Source organism: Mauremys mutica, chromosome 2 (genome assembly GCF_020497125.1).
Source record: "Mauremys mutica isolate MM-2020 ecotype Southern chromosome 2, ASM2049712v1, whole genome shotgun sequence".
Classification (NCBI taxonomy): domain Eukaryota; kingdom Metazoa; phylum Chordata; order Testudines; family Geoemydidae; genus Mauremys; species Mauremys mutica.
This window is the reverse complement of record NC_059073.1, coordinates 204,133,934-204,160,985: the sequence shown is the minus strand read 5'-3', so window position 1 is coordinate 204,160,985 and position 27,052 is coordinate 204,133,934. Positions and strand designations below refer to the sequence as shown.

The 27,052-nt window shown below is 46.1% G+C and overlaps 1 protein-coding gene across 4 annotated transcripts in view; it reads right to left on the bottom strand.

Annotated features, from left to right (window-relative positions):
• Window positions 1-5,850: 5,850 nt before the first annotated feature.
• Window positions 5,851-27,052, bottom strand: part of AOAH (acyloxyacyl hydrolase) — a 109,771-nt gene continuing 88,569 nt past the window's right edge. For all 4 annotated transcript variants that reach the window (XM_045005809.1, XM_045005811.1, XM_045005810.1 and 1 more), the window contains exons 20-22: window positions 25,366-25,462; window positions 18,600-18,676; window positions 5,851-6,461 (exon numbers count right to left, since the gene is read on the bottom strand). In XM_045005809.1, the coding sequence (XP_044861744.1) occupies window positions 6,333-6,461; window positions 18,600-18,676; window positions 25,366-25,462 (303 nt within the window). In that variant the 3' untranslated portion in view covers window positions 5,851-6,332. The remainder of the gene's footprint in view (window positions 6,462-18,599; window positions 18,677-25,365; window positions 25,463-27,052) is intronic.

Below are 27,052 nucleotides of genomic sequence, written 5' to 3'. Positions count from 1 at the left end.
CCCTAATTGTGGTTCCTGAATCTCATGATTTGTACAGACTGTAATTCTCACATTGTAAAATTTTGTTTTTTTTATAAAACTCAACAAAGCTGCTATATACCAACTAATACTTTTATGGCCATAAGTAATACCATAGAGTTGGCTGTAAGTGCAGGTAAAACTCTCTACTTCAAACCATCAGTAAAATGGCAGAACTATTCAGTTAAAGTCCAAATATGAAATGTTCACAAGCTTTCCACCGCGCTTAGTATAAAGTACTATAGCATTTTAAATTGCTATAGGCTGTTACATTTTCACACTTGAAACACTAAATTCTGTCACCTATACCTTTTTCATCCTGTCATTTTGTACTATCGCTCTTGAATCTAGCTTTTTTTTTTGCGGGGGGGGGGCGGGGTGTCTTTAAATATTTCAGATTCATGTATTAAGATTTATTTTATTTCCTTTTATGTAAAGAATAAAAACACTGAGTAAGCTTCTCAGAAATGGGTTGTCTGCAGTCATAGAAGTAAACTTTGGATTGGAGTGGGAGAAGAGTGGCTGTGAAGGAAGTGTATAACATTTCAGGGCTTCTAGTCCATATACAGATGGTGGATTGGGTTGTGCTCAGTGGTGGGGAAGACTGACTCGTATATTGTTGAGGTCTGGCCCATACCATACTAAGTCTGTAGTGATCTGACAATTGTCTGGTCTGTTTGATATATTCACTCCAGTTCAGTGGTCAAGTAATCAAGCTACAGACCTCTAACCTCTTGGCAACTTCATCAGAGACCAAGTGTTGGGTATGGGGCCTAGAGGTGGTCCAACCTGGTCTGGACTGAAGCATGTTGACAGGGCAGCATGAAGCTTGTACTTCCACTGTCTATGCTCTATCTGGATAGAGGACTTTAGTCTCCAAGTTTATGCACCTGTCTTCTTTGACAAGTGAACAGCTTCCAGGAAAACTGCAAAGAAAGTCTCTGGCCCACCAGTGATGGACATACTCAAAGCATGAGCAACGCTCAAAGCAGAGTCAATGGAGACCTCTCAAGTTGAGGGTAATGGAGCTGATGACATATGAAATGTAGGTACTTCAGAATTCGATGCGAGTTACAGAAAACTGCCCTCTCTGCTTTTTTATCAGGCCTGTCTATGTGAATTTAAATTTTATTGAAATGAAAACTTTGGACTCTATTTTGAACTTCTGACTATTTAATTTGCATGCTGTTCATGATCAATCTCATTTTGAACTGCAAGCAGTCCAAACTCCTGAGCAGCTTAAAAAGCTTCTGTTGCCAACGTAATTCCTGCACAGCGATGGGTATATTTGATATCTTGTAAGTCCAAAGCTAGAACCTTCTTCTCCATGTGTCAAGGGAAATGCCTTGTCCCAACAGAAAGCCAGGGACTTCCATCCTTCTAGTAGCTAGTTTCCAGTTCTAGTAAAACAGCAAGAGATTGGATCCAAAATTTTATGTGTATGGAAGTGTTTTTAAAACTTTGTAAAACTGAGATCTACAGAGTAGGTCTTATTGTACAAAGGGAGTGTAGCTTTATAAGTGGAAGGATAAAAGAATAGTGCATTTCTAAATTTTAGTCTGTAAATACATGGTGCGCTCAGATCCCATGATAAGTTGATATGAGAAATGTCTTCTCAGAGTTTCAATGTCCTGCCTAACTCACTCGAGGGTATTAGTCAATAAACCTGGGTGATAAAACACTTATTCTCATGTGTACTTTTTGTGTGTGTGTGAATTGTAACATGCAGTTTTGTCTTTCTACTCACATTAATTTATTTTAGTATTACAAGCTGACCTGGATGGAGCGATTGAGTCTTGTAGGATTGCAGTGAGCTTCATTAGTTTATCAGTGAGCAGGTGTTTAAATTTTCAGTCGTTATATTTCAGTGTCTTTTTAATCCTCTTAAATGTGAACTATAAGTAGGTTTTTTTGGTTTAAAAGGTTATTTGAGGGACTTGAAAGTGACAATTTTTTTTAAAAAAGCATTATTGTATTTTAATTAAATCTGTTCCCACGTACTTTGAATCTGGACTGCTGACTGTAGCACCTCACTGGGTGTGATGAGGACGCGGGGGAAAAGTGGTTTAAATGGGAACTGATATTTTAATATTTTTAATGGAATTAGTCTTTAAGTGTTTGCATTATAAGCTTCTGTGTAAATCACCAGACAGGAAAGAGATTATTAGAGTGAAATGCTGGCTTCCAACAGAAGGTGTTAGGTCATGTTCCCCAGGAAATGCGCCTTGACTCTAGACAAACTAGTCTCGAACATCAGAGGAGAAAGGTATTTTTGATTGCTTTCTTCCCACCAGCTAAGTTTGCAGCTCAAAGCAGGGTGTAGGGAAGCCCTAACACCAAGGAACTACAGCTGCCTGTTGCTTGAGGGCCAGGTTTTCTAGGCATAAGCAAGAGAGCCCCAATGTAGCCTGGATTAGATTTAAGGGACTTGTATATAGCTCACGTGGGTGGCATGTGACTCCTGCACTTGGGGAGGCTGGGCTGGAGTGCTGGAGGCTCCCTAGAAGTGTGTGTGGGGGGGAAACCCATCAGTGCCTGGACCATGGCCCTACTCCCTGTCGCAGCCATGCTCCACCCCAGGGGTAAGCTGGAGCCGGTTCGCACCAGTTCGCGCGAACCCGTTAAATTTAGAAGCGGTTTTAGAACCGCTTGTTAACTAGCTTCCCTGCGAGGGAAGCTTTGATGGGCTCTGCCTGGGAAGCCTGTAATTCCTCCTCCCGGCCACCGGGGGGGCACTGCGCTGTGCTGCGAGAGCCATGTGAGCTGCCTCCTGGGCCTGTTGCTGCTCCTGCTCTTTGGACCTCTGGCCCTGGGGCTCCGGCTGCTGCCTGGTGAGTCCCCGGCTGCGTCCTGCTGCTCCCAGCCCCCCCGCTGTGTGAGTATCTGCGCCCCTCCCCTGCCTTGCCTGCCCGCAGCCAGCCCCAGCCCCCAGCCACCCCCTGCCACCCCCTGCCCCCAGCCGCCCCCTGCCTGTAGCCAGCCTCTGCCCGCAGCCACCCCCTGCCCACAGCCACCTGCAGCCCGCCCGTCTGCATCACCTGCCCACAGCCAGCCCGTGTCACTCCCTGCCTCCAGCTAGCCCTGCCCCACGCCCCTATCTGCAGCCAGCCCCACATCCACTGGTGCCCTGCAGTTCCCAGGGCAGTAACCCTGCACACCTGCTTTAATGAGGGGGGGGGCAGGGAGCAGCTGGGACCCACACATGTGCACACCCTAGAGTGACCAGACAGCAAGTGTGAAAAATCGGGATGGGGGTGAGGGGTAATAGGAGCCTATATAAGAAAAAGACCCAAAAATTGAGACTGTCCCTGATCACCACCCTCACATGTGAAACGGAGCTCATTTCTAGTTCAGCCCCATCTTTTTAAAAAAGAACTTTAGGTAGGGTTAAAATACATCTGTATTTTCCTGGACATGTCAGGCTTTTCGGTTCTTAATCACCTCCTGGGAAAATATGGACGTATGGTAACCCTATTGGTACAAAAAATACATGCTGTCGCACATCCCTTAAATCAGAACTTTTTATAGGGAACCCGTTGTTAAGATTTTGGCAGCTCATCACTGCTCCACCCCCACTCTACCCCAGGCCCCATTCCTGCTCAGCTCCCCCTCCCCTGAGGCCTGCCCACTGCTCATGCCCCTTCTGACCCTTCCCCAAGGTGCCCTGCCTGCCACCTGTACCTCTACACCCTCCCTGAGCCACTGCCCTGCCCCTTCCTCTCCGCCCCCATCCCCCTACTGTCCTATCTCCCCCCCCACCCCGCCCTGCCTTTCAAGCAGTGAAAAGGTGGGAGGGGAGGACGTAGGAGGGGCAGGAAGAGGTGCAGCATGGGTGGGGCCATGGGTGAAATGTGGGAAAAGCAGGGCTTTGGGGAATGGCGTGTGGGTGGGGCCAAAGGGAGGTGTGCTGCATCCTGGTGGGGAGGCTTAGCCTCCTCCGGCCTATTATACCCACGATTGCTTATTAGAGAAGCTTCTATTAGCTTTAGAAACCTAAAGCTAAGGCATTTGTGTTTGTCAGTGGTATTCGGCCTGTGGGCCGCATGCGGCCCAATTAGCACACTGCTGGGGGCCCAGCTGTGTGCTCAAAAAATTGTGTTTCCCATTCTGGTCTGGTGGGCGGGAGGGAGCCAGCACCATGCAGCCAGAGGCAGATTAAGGTTTTGTGGGGCCGTGGGCCACAGCAAGTGGGGAGGGAGGGGGCTCCTCACCCCTTCTGCTGACAGCCCTGTCCATGGCTCCACTCACTCTGCCCCTTCTCCTGTGGCCCCTGCCTCTGTTCCGCTCACTGTCCTGACCTGTTCCACCCCTCCCATCTGTTTGCACCTTTCTGCCCCCTCCTGCAGCCCTGAGACCAGAGAAGCTCCGTTTCCACCCCGCTGCCATGGCCCCGGGGCTGCAGCGGGAGTGAGACAGCTCATCCAGTCCTAGGGCCGCAGTTTGGGTGCTGGGCTTCCCCCAGCACTGCTGCCGGGGAGTGGGTTAGGGCACACATTTTTCCAGGACCCCTGGGCATGGGCCCTGTCAGCTAATCCACCAATGCATGCAGTCCTGCTGGAGCTTTCCTGCCAGCAGCGAAGGTGCAGGCCTGCCCCTGAGAAAGAGGGGCACGCTGGCAGTGCAGGGCTGGGCAGGCCAGTGTGTCTGGTGCAGGTCTCAACCTGCGGCCCACACTGATAAATAGGTTGCGAATCACTAGTAGATGTTTAACCTTGTAAACAACTATTTCCTTCTCCTAGCCAATAACTCTTTAGCTAGTTTTTTCAAGGATTGGCTACGACGGTTTTAAGATGCAATTGACCTGGGGTAAGTGACTGGTCCTTTGGGACTGGAAGTAATATTGTGGTGATTTTTGGTGTAAGGGACCATCCATCATAAAGACAGGCTTGCCTAGGTGATAAGCTAAATAAGGGCCTGTCTGTGACTCCTGCATTAGGCTGTTTAGTGTCTGAGGAGTTTATACTAGATAGTTGGTTTGGTGAAATCTAAGTATAGAACCCACAGCCAATTTGGGCTTTGTGCCTTGACAGCTAAGTTAATAGCAGCAGGCACAGTAGTTACAACTCACCCCCAGCTTACCTGCAGTACTGAGCAGCCTCACCTCACACTGACTTCAATATGAGTTAAGGGCACTCAGAAGCTTGCAGGCTTAGGCCATATTGCCTACTATTTGTATTGCGGTAGCATCTGGGATCTTCAGTTACGAACTAGGACCCCATTGTGCTAAGCACTGAACAAAACAGAGCAAAAAGACAGTCCCTGCCCCAGAGAGTTTACAATCTGAACACAGGCTGTATTCTTTAACTCTTTCACTAAATGATATGGACATAGTTATGCTTGTTTAACAGATTTTTCCTACTGGCTAGTACTGCTCATGTGTAGATTGGTATAAAGAATGGAATAATGGGCATGAACTCTTCTTCATTAGGGCTGTTTTATGCAAAGTCTAACTTTGTAACGGCTTTTGTTTAAAAAGCCAGGTGATGGCAAGCAGGTAACTAGCAGTGATGTCACTGCTACCAATGGATCCAATCCTCCATCACTTTATATATAGAGTCCTAACCTGAGTTGACCCCTTCTTAGCTTATGTGAGTAAAGGCTGCAGGCTGGCCCCAGTATTTTTGTGTGACTTTGACTGCCAATGACAGCTCACAAACAGTGTAAATAATACTACTTTTTAAGTGTTTAAGTATATCTTTTTTCCAAATGCATAAAGGGTTGTCATGCTGGACCCTACTTACTATCAATGGGGGCAGGGGAAACACCTTTGCCCAATCAGATTGCCTTAGTGCTGCCAGGCAAATCCAAAATTCTGTTTCCTAGTCATCCATGGAACATTTTTAATAAGCAAATAGCAGTTTTAATAATAGACTGACATAGCCACACCAACCATTACATACAATTTATGGCAACATCGAATGGTTAAGCCGATCAAACAAAACTCGTTGAAGTCATCCACAGGGAGATCACCGAAGAAATCTGAGGTAGGCTTCTTCAATTTACTAGAGGCAGAGAAAGCCCTGTTGTGGATTTGCAAATCGAGGTGGTTAAATAGTCCTGTCGGCAAACATCCATTGATTTATTTTCGTGGCTCTCTAGACATAACCAAAGCTAAAGCCTAAGTTACTCACGTGTGTGGCTTTGCAGATGAGATACAGCGCTTTTTGGAAAGAAGGCTTTTACATCATCTATACAGGTACTGGCTCTTTATAGTGCTGCACTGGCCAAAAGAGGCTGGCTTTGTTCCTTTTCTTTGCAGCCTGGAAGACACTAGTAAGAATAAACAGCGCTGCATGGCTCAGGCAATGCTGAACTCAGTGTCCCCCTTGATCTTTGAAAACATCTTCAATCTGTTTATTGAAGGGATTCTCCTTTCCAAGCACATGGGGCCATTCGCTTAGTGCCTTCTGCCAGAAAACACGTGCCCCCAGGGCTGAAGTAATCTGCAAACAGTTTACACAAATATGGTCAGTTTCTTATTGGTTTTATTTGTATTACCGTAGTGCCTAGGAGCACTCAGCATGGAGCAGTATTTCATTGTGCAAGGTGCTGTACAAACAGAACAAAAAGACAGTCCCTGCCCCCAAGAGCATTCACTTTGATGGGCAGAGTCCTGCTTTCCTTACACCTGCGCCTCAGTTCCACTTAGACAGTGAGCAGGTGCAATATTTTTCTTTTTGTGAGGAAGTAAAGCAAACCTGGAGTAGAACAGAAGAGATGGTACTGCTGGGGCAGGGTCATTCAGTCCAACTCCTAGGCAGAGCAAGGAGCTGGATGGAAGTGTTTGTTCCTGATATGAGATCTAAGATGCAATTGACCTGAGGAAAGTGATTGGTCCTTGTAATTGGAAGCAAGCTGGCAGCATGTTTAGCTGGTAGCCTTTCTTTTTGCAGGTTTTTCTAAGCTTAGATTAAACAAGCATTTGAATGAAACTGTTTTGTTCAGGCCGCTCATCAGGGAAGGAAAGTAATCTGGGCTGCTTGTACATGTAGATAGCTCTATGCAGCAGCTACTTAAAATTCATTTTCAGATGTGCTTTCAAATTATTATAAGGTAGGAAAAAATGGATAAACTGGCTGTAAATCTCAAGCAGAGAATCACAGACATGTAGGACTGGAAGGGACCGCAGTAGGCCATGTAGTCCACTCCGCTGCATTCAAGGCAGCATCTTCTACTGCAGTCTACAGCCTCGTAGGGCTGCTGCCTTCTTAATGAGCTGCTATTTCAAGCAAGCAAACCAACAAACGGGGTAGTGAACACTTTCAGAGGAGCTTTTCAAAAGCACCTCCAGGATTTAAAGCAAAAAATCTGTTGAAAGTCAAAGAACTTCATGTGCCTGAATCTGTCAGGTGCTTTTGCAAATCCCTCTTGCTCCCATCAAAGTCAATGGGACGTGCAGGGACTCAGCCCCTCTGAAAATGAGACCCATTAGTTCTAGGTTCAAATCAAACCTGCAAGTGCTAGTTCACAAGTGGTGCTGGTTGATAGCCAGTCCCTTTTGCACGAAGACAGCATTGATTGGTTACATAAAGCTTAATTAGTCCCATCATTAGCAGAGCTACTCTCTTCCCACAGTGGCTTCTTAAACACTGTAGAATGGTAAGAGGGTGACTGATAAACAGTATAACTTCAGTACAAAAAAAACCTACTACAAAACAGCTCTATCTCAGTCTGAATCTTCTGTAACAAAAGTTAATGCTTTTTTTTAACTGTAATTTCTGAGCTACACTTATACCTCTTCATTTTGATTATAGGGTTGCTTTACTTTCATCTCAGAAGACTCACTGTTGCATTGATTATAATTGCAAGACTAAAATAGGACTAACAGAGCCATTGCATTAAAGATGATGGTGAGATGATGGGACCAAATTGCTTGTCCACCACAGATGTTTCAGAATATGCTCAAAATCCCAACTCTTTAAAACAAAAATCTCCAAAGGATTTTTTTTTTTAAAAATTCTGTATGTGTGACAGGTACGTTTAATGATGGCCCAGAAGACTGAAGTCCATTTCTTCACAGAACGGAGGCTAGCATGCGTGTCTCTATGTTGCTTTGCCCAATGACTGGGGGAAATCTGTACAATTTATGAATTCTGGGTGAAACTAAACTCTGTCTACATGTTTTTACCAAGCTGCAAACTTCATTTTAACTGCAGAGGCTAGTTGCCTTCACTGTTGCCTCTTCACCTCCGCGGTGGACTGAAATTCAGAGAGGTACAAGGGCTGACAACAGAGGGTTATGAACCCAGGCTGGTCCTCTGTTCTACATCCACCATCCTGGGCAACAGTTTGGCTTCCACTGAGGACACTGATTTATCAGGGGAAAGGACACTTGGTCTCTGCTAGTGGTTTGTGATCACCTGTCAAGGCTGCTCCTTGAGTCTCCTTAAAGAGCCATGGGAAGTTTGGGCTGGAGAAGGAGATGAAGCAGATGAGATCAAAGGAGACAAGCTGGGAAAAGAAGGCTCAGTTATTTAGAACACAAATGATGGGGGCCCTGACTCCTGAATGGTTTGGGGTGGTGAAGAAACTGAGACAGGGCAATGAGGGTAGGTTATTTTTGTGTGAATGTTGGGGTTTTGCACTATTAAAGGGAGAGCAATAATGTATTAAAGCTGGGGGTTGAGGGTTGTGAGCTGTCAGCCTCCACCCTGAGCCCCGCTTTGCCTTCAGCATTTATAATGTACACTAAAAACACTTTCTTATATTTAAGTGGGGGCTCACACTCAGAGGCTTGTTATGTGAAAGGGGGTCACCAGTACAGAAGTTTGCAAACCATTGTGTTAAACATATGCCCCATAGAGACTTTGCACAGGATTCTACCTTATCCCATGCCCCTGGTGCAGGTAAAACCAGAAGGTTCACAACTTCAGGTGGAGTTTTGGGTGAGGCTGTGTTTCAGCTGTCAAGGGGGGTAGTAGCCTGAGGACTGGAAACTGGTGCCAGAGATTGGGCAGTGGGCCTTGTGGTCTAAGCTCCCACCAGGGTATGTCAGAGAGAAGATCTACACCTCACGAGTGTGCCTAGGGAACTCATGGCAGTGAGTGGACTTTGTGGGATGGGGTGTGTAAGTCCCCTCACTGCAGTCTGATGAGTGGCCAAGATGCGGCACTCAACGGATCTGACATCGTAGTAGCAATGAGCTTCAGCTCTGACCAAAAAGGCCACTTTGGGAATAAGAATCTCTAGCACTGGGTCATTCTTGGCTTTCTGCAAAGCCAATGCCATCACCAGTTCTACAGGGGTTTGGGGACAGTCATCTGTACCTAAATGGGCAAAAAGATCACGAACTGCATTTAGCATGTGCTACCATATACCTGCCAGATGAGCAGAGACCCAGCAGGGTCAGATGTCAGGCAGGACCCTACAACTGTAGTGACCTGCTACTAACTTTTTGCAGACCATTACTCTGTTTTTTTTAGAAAAGTACACTGATTTCAATGGGGGCTATGCCAATTTACACCAGTGGGGAGCTGGCCCTGCATGCTTATTTCATTTTTTTTGTCGAGCTGCTCTGAGCTGGGGCAGGGTACATTTCCCTTTAATTTTAATTACATAACTTGTCCACATGTCATTGCAGCGTTGGCTTTCTAGTACAAATGCATTTTGTCATGACTTAAGGGGACTCTAATTACCCTAAAGCTGTGTTTTCCTGCCTGTGCATAATCATTAGGCATCCTCTAGAGCATCTCATACAGGTTCTGATTGTGACTCCGGGCTTAGATTTTTTTTTTTTTGGTAGGGGCATGACCCAAATAACGGTTTTGTTTTTATAGAAGCTTGTTGAAATGCATGGTTGTGTCATATGTACAAAGTAATCAGCTGCTTTTAAAACAAGCATTGCCCTTAAAGCTACGTAGGCCTTGCAATAACTCGTAGTGGGATTTCTGTAGTAAAAGAGGATTCTAGGAGCTTAAAGGAAAATTGTATTTACTGTCTGTTTAAAAAAAACAAAAAACTCTCTAAAAAAAAATTACAGTATAAATACAATCTGCTGTAACTTCCCTGAAGGAATGAATTATGGGACAACATTAAGGTTGAGGCTTTCAAAAACCAGTTAACCTTGGCCTGACTCTGTGCCCACTGCACTAGGAGCAGAGCTAGGCCCCAGCTGAGTGCGTCTCACAATCTCACTCTCTCTAGAGCTCCCACTTAAACATTTGGAAAATATATTAGCAACTTAATCACTCATATAAAGCCTTTACATAATAGGTGGATCCCAAATCAAAACCCTGGGCACTTGAATTAGGGTGTGCATTGCCACACTTGGTTCAAAGTGGCACTTAGGCCCTTTCAGGGTGTAACTCTCTGTACCTCAACGTAGCACCCTGGAACCCGCATAGTCACCAATATGCTCTGATTATGCTATGTTTGGTACAACGCATGTCTTGTGAGGTATCATTTTAAAAGGCTTGAGCTGCTGAACCTTAATAGTACATACAATCCAACAGGCTATCATTGTATGTGACGTATTGCTATAAGTGCTACTGAAATATGCTGCGAGGTTGGGAAATGCCAACAGCCAGCCTTTCAGCTGCAACAAAGGAGGGCACAGACATTGTTAATGGCCCATCAAGAAGACGCCTCTATCCCTGAGACTTCTGAGAGAAGGCACATACTTCATGGGGGTGGGCAGACTAACCCACGCCACAGTAGGGCTCTTTCTAGCCGCTGGAAGAAGAGTGGTAGTGACATCATCACTTGGCCTCTCTCCCCCCTCTCCTCCTCCCCTCATCTCAACATCTGGAAGATCGTCTGGAAGGCAAAGACTGACTTAGGGATATTGGGCGCAGGCTGGAAGGATGTATTGAGGCACTGTAACTTGCTTGTACCAGCTGTTAGACTAAGCAAGATTTGAACCAAACTCTCTCTCATCCTAAGAATTTTTTTATTTCCTAGGTAACCAACTCTAATCTCTATGCGTGTTACTTATACTCAGTTAAATCTATCTTTCTGTAATTAATAAATCTGTTTTACATTTTACCTAAAACCTGTTTGTTTTTGGTTGAAGTGCTAGGGGAATCTCAGCTCAAATTACAAAGGTTGGTGCATGTCAACTTTCCTATGAAGAAGTGATGAACTTATTAATGTTTGCACTGTCCAAGGGGTCCTTGAGCAGTGTAAGAGATTACGGTTCTGCTTGGAGGTGCTGGGGAGGGATGGAATCGCCATTGTCACCTGGGTTCCGGGGGCTCATCTCACTTCCTGCTACCAGGGTCTGGGGATTCAGCCAGCTCAGCACTGGAAGTGATACTTTATCTGCCAAGCTGGGCAGTGTACATGACGGGTGGAGTGGCTCAGATGCAGGAGGGTGAAGGGTGTGTGACAGTAGCCATAGCTACCCACTGCCTGTGCTAATCACATGCGTAACTGTTTTCAGGATTGGGGCCTAAAGTGTGTCAATTTGAAAATCAGGCCCAGGTTGTTTATGGGAAAGGATGGGTTGGTGGGAGAAGGATGACCGTGTGGCTATCACACAGAATCGAGAGCTAAGAAATCTGGGTGACTTCTCCCCGCCTCCACAGCTCTGCTTCAGACTTAGCGTTAGAGCTGGTTGGAATGCTTTTGCCTAAACAGCTGATTTGTGCTAGGTGCTGTACGAAGACAGAATTCTGGCTCCAAAGCGCTTATCGTCTAAGAAGACACATGAGCTACACCAGTGCTGAAGGGGAGCGAGCCAGGCATGTTTAAAAGATGATGATTATAAGGACATACAGTATTGGGAGCCCTATTTCTGATCCATGTCCTCTTTTTCCTTTGCATTGGGTGGCCCTAGAGCACATCTACCAGACTGGGCTGTGCAGGTATGAGAGGTGGGAGAATGTCTAGTTAGAGGGAGCCACTGGAGCTTAGGCATGAGTTAAGCAGTGAGCTGCTTGGTACTATCATAGCTTAGGAGGCTTCACGCATGCCCATTGGCTGATATTTAGGGGACTTCACCAGCAGAAATGTAGGCACCTAGGGGGTTTAGACACCTACAAGCTTAGGCCATGAGATCTTCAGTGACCTAAAAATCATAGAATCATAGAATATCAGAGTTAGAAGGGACCTCAGGAGGTCAGCTAGTCCAACCCCTACTCAAAGCAGGACTAATCCCCAACTAAATCATCGCAGCTATGGCTTTGTCAAGCCTGACCAAAAAAACCTCTAAGGAAGGAGATTCCACCACCTCCCTAGGTAACCCATTCCAGTGCTTCACCACCCTCCTAGTGAAAAAGGTTTTCCTACTATCCAACCTAAACCTACCCCACTGCAACTTGAAACCATTACTTCTTGTTCTGTCATCTGCTATCACTGTGAACAGTCTAGAGCCATCCTCTTTGGAACCCCCTTTCAGGTAGTTGAAAGCAGCTATCAAATACCCCCTCATTCTTCTCTTCTGCAGACTAAACAATCCCAGTTCCCTCATAAGTCATGTGCTCCAGCCCCCTAATCATTTTTGTTGCCCTCCACTGGACTCTTTACAATTTTTCCACATCCTTCTTGTAGTGAGGGGCACAGAACTGGACACAGTACTCCAGCTGAGGTCTCACCAATGTCGAATAGAGGGCAATGATCACATCTCTCGATCTGCTGGCAATGCCCCTACTTATACAGCCCAAAATGCCGTTAGCCTTCTTGGCCACAAGGGCACACTGTCGATTCATATCTAGTTTCTCTGTAACCCCACTGTGACCCCTAGGTCCATTCTACAAAAGCTGGAAACTAGGTCAAATTATAAAGGATGAATATAAACAAATAACACAAGTATGTAGGGACAAAACAAGCTCAAACTAGCCAGCGACATAAAGGGTAACAAGAAAACATTCTACAAATACATTAGAAGCAAGAGGAAGACCAAGGACAGGCTAGGCCTGTTACCCAATGATGTGTGTGTGTTGGGGGCGGAATAACAGAAAATGTGGATATGGCAGAGGTGCTTAATGATTTCTTTTGGTTTTCACCAAGAAGGTTGAGGGTGATTGGACATCTAACGTAGTGAATGCCAGTAAAAATGAGGTAGGATCAGAAGACACTAAAATAGGGAAAGAACAAGTTAAAAATTACTTGGACAAATTAGATGTCTTCAAGTCACCCAGGCATGATGAAATGCATCCTAGAATACTCAAGGAGCTGACTGAGGAAATATCCGAGCCATTAGCGATTATCTTTGAGAAGTCATGGAAGACAGGAGAGATTCCAGAAGACTGGAAAGGGGCAAATATAGTGTCCAGCTATAAAAAGGGAAATAAGGACAACCCAGGAAATTACAGATTAACTGCTGTACCCAGAAAGATAATGGAGCAAATAGTTAAGCAAGCAATTTGCAAACATCTAGAACAGTGATCCCCAACGCGGTGCCCGCAGATGCCATGGTGCCCGTGGGGGCATCTAAATGTGCCCACGTCCTGGCTGGCGGTCAAGCATCCACCGAAATGCTGCCGAAATTCAGCGGTATTTCGGCAGCGACGCCACCACTTGCTCCCAACAAGCGGCATCATCAAGAGGCATTGCCGCCGAAATGCTGCCAAAATTTGGCGGCATTTCGGCGGATGCTCGACCGCCGCCACGGTCCTTCATCTGGCGCCCGCCAGACGAAAAGGTTGGGGACCACTGATCTAGAAGATAATAAGGTGATAAGTAACAATCTGCATGGATTTGTCAAAAACAAATAGTGTCAAATCAACCTGATTGACAGGATAACAAGCCTTGTGGATGGGGGGGAAGTGGTAGACATGGTATATCTTAACTTTAGTAAAGGTTCTGGTACTGTCTCGCATGACCTTCTCATAAATAAACTAGGGAAATGCAATCTAGCTGGAGCTACTATAAGGTGGGTGCAAAACTGGTTGGAAAACCATTCCCAGAGAGTAGTTAGCATCAGTTCACAGTCATGCTGGAAGAGCATAACAAGTGAAGTCCTGTAGGGATCAGTTCTGGGTCTGGTTTTGTTCAATATCTTCATCATTAATTTAGATAATGGCTTTCAGAGTACACTTATGAAATTTGCGGACAATATCAAGCTGGGAGGGGTTGCAAGTGCTTTGGAGGATAGGATTAAAATGCAAAATGATCTGGACAAACTGGAGAAATGGTCTGAAGTAACTAGGATGAAATTCAATAAGGACAAATGCAAAGTACTCCACTAAGGAAGGAACAATCCGTTGCACGCATACAAAATGGGAAATGACTGCTTAGGAAGGAGAACTGCAGAAAGGGATCTGGGGGTCGTAGTGGACCACAACCTAAATATGAGTCAACAGTGTAACACCGTTGCAAAAAAAGCGAACGTCATTATGGGATGTATTAGCAGGAGTGTTGTAATCAAGACATGAGAAGTAATTCTGCTCTATTCTGCTCTGATTAGGCTTCAACTGGAGTATAGTGTCCAGTTCTGGGAGCTACATTTCAGAAAAGATGTGGACAAATTGGAGAAAGTCCAGAGAAGAGCAACAAAAATGATTAAAGGTCTAGAAAACATGACCTATGAGGGAAGATTGAAAAAACTGGGTTTGTTTAGTCTGGAGAAGAGAAGACTGAAAGGGGACATGATAACAGTTTTCAAGTATGTAAAAGATTGCTACAAGGAGGAGGGAAAAAATTGTTTTTCTTAACCTCTGAGGATAGGACAAGAAGCAATGGGCTTACATTGCAGCAAGGGAGGTTTAGGTTGGACATTAGGAAAAACTTCCTAACTGTCAGAGTGGTTAAGCACTGGAATAAGTTGCCTATGGAGGTTGTGGAATCTCCATCACTGCCAGCGCCTCCTCATCACGCTAACAGCAGGAGCACTAGACTTTAAGAATTGCAAAAGGCTAATGGTAGAGGTGAGAGAAATAATCCAAACAGAAGTCTAAACTCACATGGCCAGATCCTGGTCCCCATTAATATCTACTTTCTAACATCCCAGTGGCACAAAGCAGATTTACAGCTGTCCCCTAAGTGGCCAGCTGACAACTCCCCTTGCAGATGAAAATAACCTGATGGTATGCAGCTGCTGTAGCTCACTCTGTGTCATCTTCCTTCCCCCACAGCATACGGAGTGTGGGCAGGAGAAAAGGGGCCTCTCTGGAGCACTGATGCAATCCGTGGATGCTACTATTGGCCCTTTGGTGGTCATTGAAGTTAGCTGTAAATTGGTGCAGCCTCTGCTGAGCCTCAGGCTAAGAAGGCATAAAGGTGATGTAATATCACCTTTGCTCTGCCCTGAAGCCCCAGGTTCTGCTCTTTGCATAACTCAATCAGATCCAAGGATTTGGACTGTAATTTGTTATTTCAGTGCTGTTGCCAACTAAAAAACAACAGGCCTATTAACCTCAAATAGTTCACCAAGCTTTGCAAATGTTTCATTCAAAAAGTCCTGCAGTGAAAACTGAGCCCATTCCAAGCTTTCCCCACTACAGTAGGATCTGAGATGGTACTTTTATGTGACTAGCTATTTGTACGGTTAGCCAAGCAAGAATGTCTGCTGCAAAGGAGACTCACTTCTAGCAGGAGTCTGTTTTAACTTGGAAAGAGAGATGCTTGTCTATTGCCTCAGCTGTCTATTACGGTTATAAAAAATAGATGAGGCCCGTGATACCTAATATGACTAACACTCTCACAGCCCTCACTGCATAGCCAACAGCAACATTTGAAAATATTGGGCTGTATTACAACTAGGATGGACTGGTGTTCAAATCCCCTACCCCCTGTAGGGTACCGCACATATATTCTCTGGTTAACCAGGGCCACCATACTGAATGCCACCACAGTAGGCAGTAATGCCCTTGAAAGCCATACTCCTAGCAGTGGCTTTGCCATAGTGTCAAGTCAACTTTATCTGACCCAGAAACACTGCCGTGGAAAATAACCTTCAGGCAGTGACCAAAATTCGACATGCTGCCACAACCTGTCTGGAGGATAGGTCAGACATTCCAATAGCTGATCTGCCTGTAGTTCAAGGGCATGCGTTTCTAATATAAGAAGGAGTGCAAATGTTTCTAAACCTGTAAATCCATCTCTAAAGTATGTGATGATTAATAGCAGCCACTGTTTTTACTGCTGTCTTGCACACCTCACCTATATGAGAGTTTCAGCACAAAACTAAATGACACAAAGATTGCTAGGCTGATTCCATTTTTAATGTGAAGCCCAATAAACTTTTCACCTGTTCTGTGCATTTTTATGTCTTGTAATTATAGCCAAGTATATAACCTTTTGCTCCACTATTTGAGATGAGCTAAGCTTTAAAAACATGGGAAATTGAACCAGCCTGTGACAACTGCTAAAATGCACTAAGGCAATAACTCCAGCATGAGCCACTCCTGAGCTGAGTCATGGCCTGGGCATGTACTGGGCTTTAATGGATAAGCTGACCTACAAAGTTCAGTTTTTGAATCTCCCTTTGTGGTAGCCCACAGTGTAATTAGCCAGCAGAGCCACATGACAAAAGTACTGTTCAAAACAATCCCTCTGGATACTAACCAGCCCTTTATGATGACATTAAGACCTTGGGAATACGGCTTGATTTCACCTAATTCCGTCTAATAAAATAATCACAATAATATTTTACATCTATATAGCCTTTCATCCTTAAGGGTCCCAAATCCCTTTACAAAACCTATGGGACGAATCCAGAGGCCTTTACTCAGTTTGCCCCTGGGGCCAGATTTTTAAAGGTAGCTAGGCAATACTCCTAGTAGGTGCCTAACTCCCATTCAAAGCCATGGGAGATAGGCACCTAAATGCCTTTAAAAATCTGGCAGTTGGTCCTTATTGAAGCAAATTCCTATAGAGCAGGGGTGGGCAAACTGCAGCCAGTGGGACCCTCCTGTCTGGTCCTCGAGCTCCCGGCTGGGCAGCTAGCCCCTGGACTCTCCCTTGCTGTCCCCCTACCCCCGCAGCCTCAGCTCGCCATGCCGCCAGGGCTCTAGGCAGCGGGGCTGCGAGCTCCTGTTGGGCAGCACGGATGTGAGAGCCATCAGCCGTCCCTGCTGCTCTAGACTGTGTGTTGGCATGGCTGGCTCCGGCTTGGCGGCGCGGCTGCCAGTCCTGGTGCTCTGAGCGGCATGGTAAGAGGATGGGGAGCGGGGGTGGGGGAGGTTGGATAAGGGGAAGGGAGTCCTGGGGAGCAGTCAGGGAGTGGGGGTGTGGATAGGGGTCAGGGCAGTCAGGAGACAAGGAGTGGGGCAGGGGTTGGATGGATCAGGGGTTCTGAGGGGGGCAGTCAAGGGGTGGGAAGTGGGAGGCGGTGGATAGGGGGCAGGGGCCAGGCTGTTTGGGGAGGCACAGCCTTCCCTACCCGGCCCTCCATACAGTTTCGGAACCCCGATGTGGCCCTCAGGCCAAAAAGTTTGCCCACCCCTGCTATAGAGACATGAGGTATTTGGATCAAATATAAACTAAGTAAAGACCACAGAACTTGGCCCCATACAGGGAAGGACCCTAAGGCCACTGCACAGAACGGGAGTCTTGCCACTGACAAATGGCAATTCAGAACTATTCACTCACACCAGAGGAGATGGCTGCTAACAGTTAATGTTCATGCCAGGCAGTGACTGCTGGGAGATCTGCCATGGCCTGTTGCAGCTGCAGCACTGGAAGCATTTGTGCACTGTGGCAGCTAGCCCTACTCGGGGGCAATGCTGCAAATATTTGCTGATATTTTACTTCTTGTGGATTTTTGAAAGCCAAGAAACCAGCAAAGAGAAAGTTGCTATAAATCATTTTTTTAAAATGCCAAACTACATTCTCTCGGAGCACTTCACGGATATGGAATAACACAATTCCATGTGGCCAGCTCCCTGGATGTCAAACACGAAATGAGGTGGAAGGCTTCTTGGGCCCCCTCCACATTGTGCATCCATGTGGCAGTGGAGCGCAAATTGGCCCTAATTGAGTAGCTTAACATACTAGGGCCTGATCCTGCAAAAACTCATGCACGTGCTTAACTTTAAGCATGTGTGTAGTAGTGAAGCACACGTGTAAGGGTATGACTTCACTGTAGCTGGGAGGTGTAATTCCTAGCTTGGGTAGACATACACCCATGAGCTGTGCTTGAGCTAGTGCACTAAAATATCAGTGGCCATGGTAGCATGGGCGATGGCTCAGGCTAGGTGCCTGAGTACGTACCCAGCAGTACTCAGGTGGCTAGTTTGAGCCTCTGCCTGTGGTGCCATACACATTTTTAGTGTGCTAGTTCTACACCTCCCAGCTGCTGTGTATGCAGACCGAGGCTTTGCAGGATCAGGGCCTCAATGAACAACATACAGATGAACAAATGAAGGAAAGCAGCAAATTGACAGTGAAGGTTTCCAACTACAGCATACAACTGAAATGGAACTCTTCGGGGGCTAAAGGGCATCATGCAGGCACATGGCACTCTGAACGACATAGGAAAGCAGGGAAACTTTGGCACAAGTATCTTTAATGCAGAGCAGAACCAACCTCTGTTTGTAATCTGTCCTCCAAACAGAAGGGAACACAAATGTACTCATTTTAGAAGGATGAAGAGCTGACAGCTCCTCCTGAGATTTGAACTTGTGGTTCCAGGGAGTTTGAAGCATGAGTCTTTGAAAACCTAAACAACTTCGCCCCTCTTTTCCCACATTCTTTTTTACCTGACTAGGATGGAATCCATCAACAGGTTCTATCAGCTGCCAGCTTTCTCCTCCTAGTTTGTGCCACTCATCAACAACTGTAAATCACATAATCACAAAGGATTAAACACAAACACATCACATCCCCTTCATGCCACATCAGAGAGAGTATTTTTAGCAGACAACTGCTGTGCATGAAGATTATGCTAATTTATGAAATAGTGCCAGAGCCAATACCACATTCAATCCCCTTTCCGTAGGGTAGTATTTAAGCCTTTATTTTTTTATCCAGTGTATTTATACGGGGAAGTTCTTTGAACATAAATGATTGTAAAACAATTAACTTTGCCTTCCAACTAAGAATGTTGCTGCAGTGAATGACACTATGAAATATTAAACACTGATATAATACTCCCTCATTTTACATTTCAGTAGCATCTTCAGCAAAGCCAGAAATAAAAACACTTCTGCTTGGAAAAAGAGATCGTACCAGTAGACAGTTGGGGTGATGTCTTCAGGAACAGAATGTCATTTTCAGTTACTTTTCTTGTGAGTGGCCCTTTTCAACTCTGACAAATAACCTTTCTGAATTATATAAGCATTGCATTCAAGGCAAATGATGCTGTTCAGTAAGCCCCAGAGTCATGGAAGGAATAAAAAGCTTCCTTTCTTGAAAAGAGTTGAATGGCAAGCATGCATCTGACCAGTTCAAACGGCCTTAGCCGACTCCTAATTCAATAATTTATTTTATAATGATGGATTGAGAATTCTTAATGTTATGTACATATTCCATCATGAGAGAACATGCTCTCTTCCTCCATCTCCTTTTGAAAACAGTATTTCGGCTAAACAATCTGCCCTAGAATCACTGCTGTTGCACCCAGGGTCCAATTTGGATTTTTCAAACACTGATTTATCTGTAGACTCAGACCCACAATATTGATTTAAACAGACAAAGAATAAGTGATTCAAAACAGATAGATTTTTAAAAAATATTGCTTATTTGTAACACATCATTCATTCTGGATCTTCCTTATACATTACACCAAAAAAAAAAAATCATGGCGCTCAAAGTCTGTCTTAAATTAGGCGATTATATTATTTAAACAAATTTGCTCATGAGATACACACTGCATTTTCATAAGGGATCTGGGCTGCAGCAGCAATAGAGTATTACTCAGACATACCTCAAGTCTATATACTTTAATCCAGGACACTTGATCTAAAGCAGGGGTTGGCAACCTACGGCATGCATGCCACCTTTGGCACTTGAGACGATTTTGCCTGGCACACGGCTGCCTGCCGGGGTCCCGGCCGCCGGCCTCACTCAGCCCGCAGCCAGCTGAGTGAACGGAACCCCAGGCCGGCAGGAGGCTGAGCGGGGCCGGCGGCCGGGACCTCAGACCGGCGGCAGGTGCGCCCCCTGGTTCCTCCATCACTGCGCTCAGGTTCTGCGGCTCCCAGGAGTGTGAGCCGCAGGGCGTGGGACCCTGAGCCTGATGCGGGAGGGGTGGCGGTGGCAGCTCACACTCCTGGGAGCCGCAGACCCCGAGTGCAGTGAGAGGAGAGCTGGGGGGCGCATGGGGACCATCACCCTCATGCATCCACTGCAGGGGGGGAGGGCACACTAGGCACACCAGGCCACAGCCCGGGCAGGCGCGCCCCCCGGCTCCACCCTCACCGCGCTCGGGTTCTGCGGCTCCTGGAAGTGTGAGCCGCCACCCCTCCTGCAGCTCCCCCCCTCCCTCTGCCTCAGCACTCCCCGTGGAGTTTTGCCTCCCCGTGGAGCCAGCATCTGACTGGCATGGGCATGGTAAGGGGAGTCCCGGGGCACAGTGAGGAGCAGGGGGAGGGAGCAGAGGGAGAGTTGGATGGGTCAGGAGGGGTCCTGTCAGGGGGCGGGGAGTGGTTGGATGGGGCATGGGAGTCTCCGGGGGTCTGTCTGGGGGTGGGGGTGTGGATAAGGGTTGGGGCAGTCAGGGGACAGGTAGGATCCTAGGGGGGCAGTTAGAGTGGGGGGATCTCAGGAGGGGGCAGTCAGGGGACAAGGAGCGGGGGGAGAGGTAGGTTGGGGGTTCTGACCGGGGCAATCGGGGTGGGACGTGGCAGGGAGTGGATGGAGGAGGGGCTAGGGCAGGGCTCTCCCCTCTTTTTTGATTGTTGAAATATGGTAACCCTAGGTGAGGGGGGAGCCACGGGGTGCATGGGTGCTGGCACCTGCATAGATCCACTGCAGCCTGCAAGAGCCCCTGGAAGGGGGGTGCCGGGCCGCAGTCTGGGCAGGAGGGGTGCGGGGGGCGCAGCTGCTCCCCACTATTAGCGCCGCTGCCTGTGCAGGGCTCCTGCCCACCTGCACTGCACCGACTCCTCCATGGCTGGGGCTCGCTGCTGCCGCAAGCGGGATGCTCTGGCTCTGGCTCTCCAGTGCCTCCGGAAGGCGGCTCCTCCCTGCCGAGCTGCTGCAGCGGCCCAAGCCCAGCAAAGCCAGTGAGTGGACTCGGGGCGGGGACCACCTGGGTGGGGTGGGCTCACGGGGGGGGGGGTTGTGCACCCTCCAGGGGAGTTCAGGGGGCGGGGAGGGGGGAACCTGGTCTGGGGAGCAGCCCCTGGGCATGGCTGGCCCCTGGGGTCTATAAAGGCGCGTTGGGATTTGCCCCCCAATGAACCGATGTGCAAGGGGGAGGTACAAGGTGGAAGTTTCACCTAGGGCACCTAAGGCATCACAGACAAATGCCGTTAATGTGTGTCCACACCTGCAGGGCTCCTTCCATAAACTCCCAGGACCTGTGAAGCTGAGAAGCTCAGTGAATTTCGTCCCACAGAGTTTCCTGGCAATTTTGTCTGGCCTCTCCCCACAGCATGATCCAGCCCTTAATAATTTTCACTTCACTTTTTTTTCTACTCCTACTTTAAATAAGCCTATAGACCAATTTCTGACTGATAGTTGTCCCTACCAGAACAGCCACAGTGACAATACTGGCTGGAAGTTGTACTTCACTGTCTGTCTATTTCACAACCCGTGCACAGCCCCTGAGCCACAGATGCCCTGGTATCCTGGCTCCGCAGTCACAGAGGGGCATCCCATTTTTTCAAATCCTCTGGCTTCTGACCCAAAATTGGATCCTGAGTCCCAGTTCTTGCCTCATGGCTCAGACTGGTGGCCCGGGACTGAGAAAGGGGCCTGAGGGTATGACTATCCGGCAGTCCTCAGGTGTGACTGTAGCTCATCTAGACACACCCGAGCTAGACTAAATCCAGCTACCTTGAGTAATGGGGCAACGAAGCTGTGGCAGCACGCACTTCCACACAGGCTAGCCACGTGAGACATTACCCAGGGTTGTATAGCTGTGCGGAAGTGCTCTCTGCCACGGCTTCACTGCTCCTGGGCCAGCACTAGTTTGATTAAAGTTAGCGTGGGTCTATCTATGTGTAGACATGCCCACACATTGTCACAATACTAACACATCATCAACAACACTGGGACTCATTTTGTTAACCACATAGTTTTGTGCCTGAATTTGGCTCAATCACACTACTTAGTAGGTTAGGATTTGTGTGGTGTGTGGTTTGTTTTACTTTGTAGACATAATACTGTTCTTAATCAAGAAACAGTGACAGTTTGAACCCATTTACAACAGGGCTGAATTTGGTCCAATGTATTTCACTTTAAAAACTGTCAAAGACTAGGCCTTGTCTGAGTATACCCAAAGGCTCGATGAAGGCAGACATCTGGTCTGTGGGTGTCTATTGCCTTTCTAAGAGCTAGCGCCAATTTATATGCACATTTAAAAAAATTATATGGTTCTCTGCATTAGATTCATAAATTCTTCAGCCAAAGTTAACATCTCAACTTGCATGCCCACCTAAGTAGCACTGTGGGGATTAAAATATGGAAAAACCAATAGCACCCAAATTTCATCCTGAGCAAGCAACGCTGGGCATTACCATCTACGTAGTTATAGACTGTTCTCAACACAAATTTTAAATGATAAAATACAACCATTGTTAAATATTGAATGTCTCGAGATTCTAGGAGGGATATGCACCCACTTCAGTGAAAGTAAAAAGTAGGTCAGTGCCCATCACTGTTATGAAGCAGGCTGCTTAAGAGAACTCGGGAATTGACAGTTTTACCAAGTGGAAGCCAATATTACTATGTACACGTATAGGGTATAGAACACTTTGTAAAATGTATTTCCAAGATAAAATTGGTATGTGTTGTGGCTGATTTTGTTTACCTAGTTTATTTGATGTAGTATTATAAAGTACAGTTCATTTTGTTGTAATCCTTCTTTTCAGTTAAACCAAATAAATTACACAGTGAGTAATTTAACTTCTTTGAGTGATTGTTCATATCCATTCCAATTAGGTGTGTGCGTGCCACGTGCACAGTTGTTGGAAAGTTTTTCCCCTAGCAGCACCTGTTGGGTCGGCCTTGTAGCCTGCTGGAGTGGTGCCTCCATGGCGCTCAATATATGACCCTGCCAACCTGGCATGTCCTCAGTTCCTTCTTACTGCCAGTGACGGTCGTTGGACCTGCAGTGACTTGCTTAGTAAGCTCTCCTCGTTTTTCCCTCGCCTTTCAGTTTAGTGTAGTTTACAGTTATTTCTAGTCTAGTTAAATTCAGTTTAAGTGGCTTTCTGTTGTTACAGCAGATAGCTGTTGGGAGTGGGGAGTTTCCCCTCCGTCCCGACTGCATTCCCCCTTGGGGACTCGGGGTATAAGTCCCAAGGATTCAAACCCTGCAAGTCCTGCAAGAAGCCGATGCCAATGGGCAACCCCCTCGACGCTTGCTTAAAGTGTCTGGTGGAAGCTCACCAAGCGGACAAGTGCAGGATTTTTAAAGGGTTTTGCCCCAGGACCAAAAAGGAGTGGGACTTCCGCCTAAAGCAGCTCCTTATGGAGGCAGCACTTAGACCGCAACCCACATCAAAAAACCTTTGAAGTGATGGGTCATCTCAATTATCACTTCAAAGGTTTTTTTTTCTCCTGCTGATGATAGCTCATCTCAATTGATTGGACTCTTCCAGTTGGTATGCATATTTCCACCTTTTCATGTTCTCTGCATGTATAAATATCTTCTGTCTGTGTGTTCCATTCTATGCATCCGATGAAGTGAGCTGTAGCCCACGAAAGCTTATGCTGAAATAAATTTGTTAGTCTCTAAGGTGCCGCAAGTACTCGTGTTCTTTTTGTTAAAACACTTTACTTTGGAGAGTATAGTCGGTGTTATTTAGGAGAAGAAAGCTGGTTGAAAAAGACAATTTTGTTGAGTTGTTCATCCCAGAGAATGCAATGAAAAGCCTGTCAAGCAATATAATATTTTATAATTCATGATGGCCATCTGTGCAATCTCAGGCGTACAGAGACAATGATAAACTCCAATCTAGAAAATCTGCTGTACCACAGTATAAACAGCAATATTTTTTTATTAGAATCATCTGGCCCAGCAGCCAACTCCATGGAGGTTTTTTTTTTTTTTGGTTAAAAATGATTGTGTAGGTTTTTAATAAAGCATTACAGCAGGATATTTTTAAAACAGAAATGCTATTTCTACAATATGTAACCACAATAGAGAAGAAATATTAAACTGAGAAGGAAAGTCAGTGGAGAGGGCAGAGGATTGGAAAGCTGGAAAACTTTAGTTTCCTTGCCAGCCTTACAGTACCTCTAATCACTGGAGAAATTTTGGCCTTAAAGTTGAGGGGGACAAGCAGCTAATTGTACACATGCCTGTCGCTGCTGCTGCCCCTCTTGCCCCTCTGGTGCTCCCAGGGTGACCAGATGTCCTGATTTTATAGGGACAATCCCGATTTTTAGGTCTTTTTCTTATATAGGCTCCTATTACCCCCCACCCCATCCCAGCTTTTCACACTTGTTGTCTGGTCACCCTAGTGCTCCCCTCGAGTTCTCCCTGATCCCAACAGAAGAGGAATGCCTCCTTCCCTCCCTCCATCCTGTATTTATGTCCAGGCCTCCAACAGCTTTTGGGAGCTTGGGTAAATGCTTACTTTCTCTGAGCCTTAGTTTCTTCATTATTAAAACACACAGGCAGAGAATCAGCTTGAAGAACCTCTGTTATTACTATTAGATATGTACAAAAATGAAAAATGGGCATCTATCCAAGGGTTGAGATGCAAATGCCATACATAACAAAATTTGATCACTTGTAGAAAACCAAACTTCCCTCTCCTCCACACGTTTGATACCTCTCTGTGGCAGCCTGCATAAATAGATGTGTCCTGCAGCATGGCCTGCAGGTCAATAGACTTGGAATACTTCAGATCTGGGGTAGAAGCCTGCTCCTGGACTGAGGCATCCTCACAGAGAATGCTCTCTCATCACCCAGTTAATGGTTAGTAGCCTCTGTTTGCCTGCTGTGCCTCACAGATGTGTTGTAAGGCTTAATTTATTATTGTATGTAAATCACTTTGAGATGATTGGATGAAAAGTGCTGCTTACTCTAAGTGCAATTCTAGCTGTTTAGAATGCTGCAGGCTGAATGCTAGTTCCCCTGTGAGGGACCTCTCAGGTTCCTCTGAGAGTTTCATAATGCCCCCATATTTTATACCCCTGCAACACACACATCACACAGAGACAGTGGAACTGAGATGAGGAACGAAGAAGAATCTCCTCACGTGACCCTCAGCCCTATCACTAGATCCATGTTGGTTGAATGACTGTGCTGCTATTTTCACTGTACAGCACTAAAAATAAGATGCATATTAAAACTGTTTGTCCCGTTCTTATTTAAATGCTTGTTAAATAGTACAAAATGCAACTTACTTTTCCCCAGTGGAAAATCCATGTAGAAAATATCAAAATTGGCAAACATCTCAGATCTCGCTATTTCTTTCAGGACATTGGAAAGCTGTAGAGCTCTCTGGAAAAAAACCAAGGAATTAATGAGATTAATGGGTTCAGCTTTTGTAACCAATGTGTGGGGAGCAGCCGTCCGGGCTTCTCAGCTTCCTGAGCGGGGAGCTGGGATGGGAGTCTAGGTGGAGTCCACCACAGCCCTGAGCTTCCTTGTCAATTTTGGAGCTGTGAAATTGACAAGAGTGACAGCCAACAGCCGATGTAAGTAATTCAGTGTCTACATGAACACTGTGTCACCCTAACTACATCAACATAAGCCCTACGCCTCTCGTGGAGGTGGAGTTATGATGTCGGTGTAGTAGGGCACTTACATTGGCGGGAGCAAGGCAATAGTGTGTCCATTGACATAGGCTGACAGAAGCTGCCTTACATTGACCTAACTCTGTAGTGTAGACCATGGCTTAGAACCCTCATTTTGGAGGCCCTTTCCATCCCTCCTACAGTTTGCAGAGAATTGAAATTCCTTATATAGGCAAAGTTTTCTCCTTCCCTGTACATTGCCCATTCCCAGGCTGCTGGTGCAGTATCTACATGCCATATCCCTGGCCAGATTCTGATCTCCCTTACTGCAGAGTAAATCCAGAGTAACTCCATGGACTTCAGTGGACTGCAACTAACTCATGTATCTCCAATGTGATTTCGACCACCATAATGGAGATCAGAATCTCATCATTTAATGTGCACAGTTTAGGTAAGAATGTACAAAGTTATTTTCAGACAAGAGCACAGCATGTTGACCTGCAGACACATGAATAGTTCCTGGACAACAGATATGTATTGAGAGTTTGTATTGTCTTATAAAAAGGCATCTGATTCTGCCAAGACTTCTACGTATTCTTAACTACATGCATTGATGGTCAATGGTACTACTCACAGCACATAAAGGTAAGCATGTGTGTAAGTCTTTGCAAAATTGGGGCCATAATTATTGTCTAGTGAATAGAAACATTATCACAAATACACCCACAGCTGCCAGTCTGGACAAGCCACTGATTTTTTTTTGCGTGACTGCAGGGGAGAGAACCTCAAATATATTTGTACATTTAGAGAAAGTAAGTGGCTAACATTTTGTGCGCCCTCAGATGATTCATTTGCCAGTTGTAGGGTCAGGTTTCTAGGATAGTTTATAGAGAAACCTGCATTGGCAACATTGTGTAACCCTGCCCATTAAGGTACTTTGGGCCAAATCCAGTTTTCAGGCACTCCTTGCTCAGATAAATTGGCACTTAAATCAGTGGGATTTGCCTGAGTAAAGACCTTACACTTTGGCCCTTTAGGTCCTGCTCCTGCTCCCACTGAAATAAATGTGGTTGGATTTTGTAGTCACAATTACTTGTCCTCTTTGCCCCGTTCACTCACATGGATTCTGAGCAGGCATTTTTTCTTTTTATTAAATAAGCTCTCTTCTTAAAGAACAAGAGGTTACAATATGTATATTTGTGTCATAGTGCAATGGTAAATCATGTCTCATGTGAATAAGTCTGGGGCATAATCAGAAGTAGAATCCAAATCTGAATTCCATAATTTAACCCCAGAACCCAGACTTGAAGAGCCCTGAACTTCAGAGGTGTTTGAAATTCAGATATGCATTTTC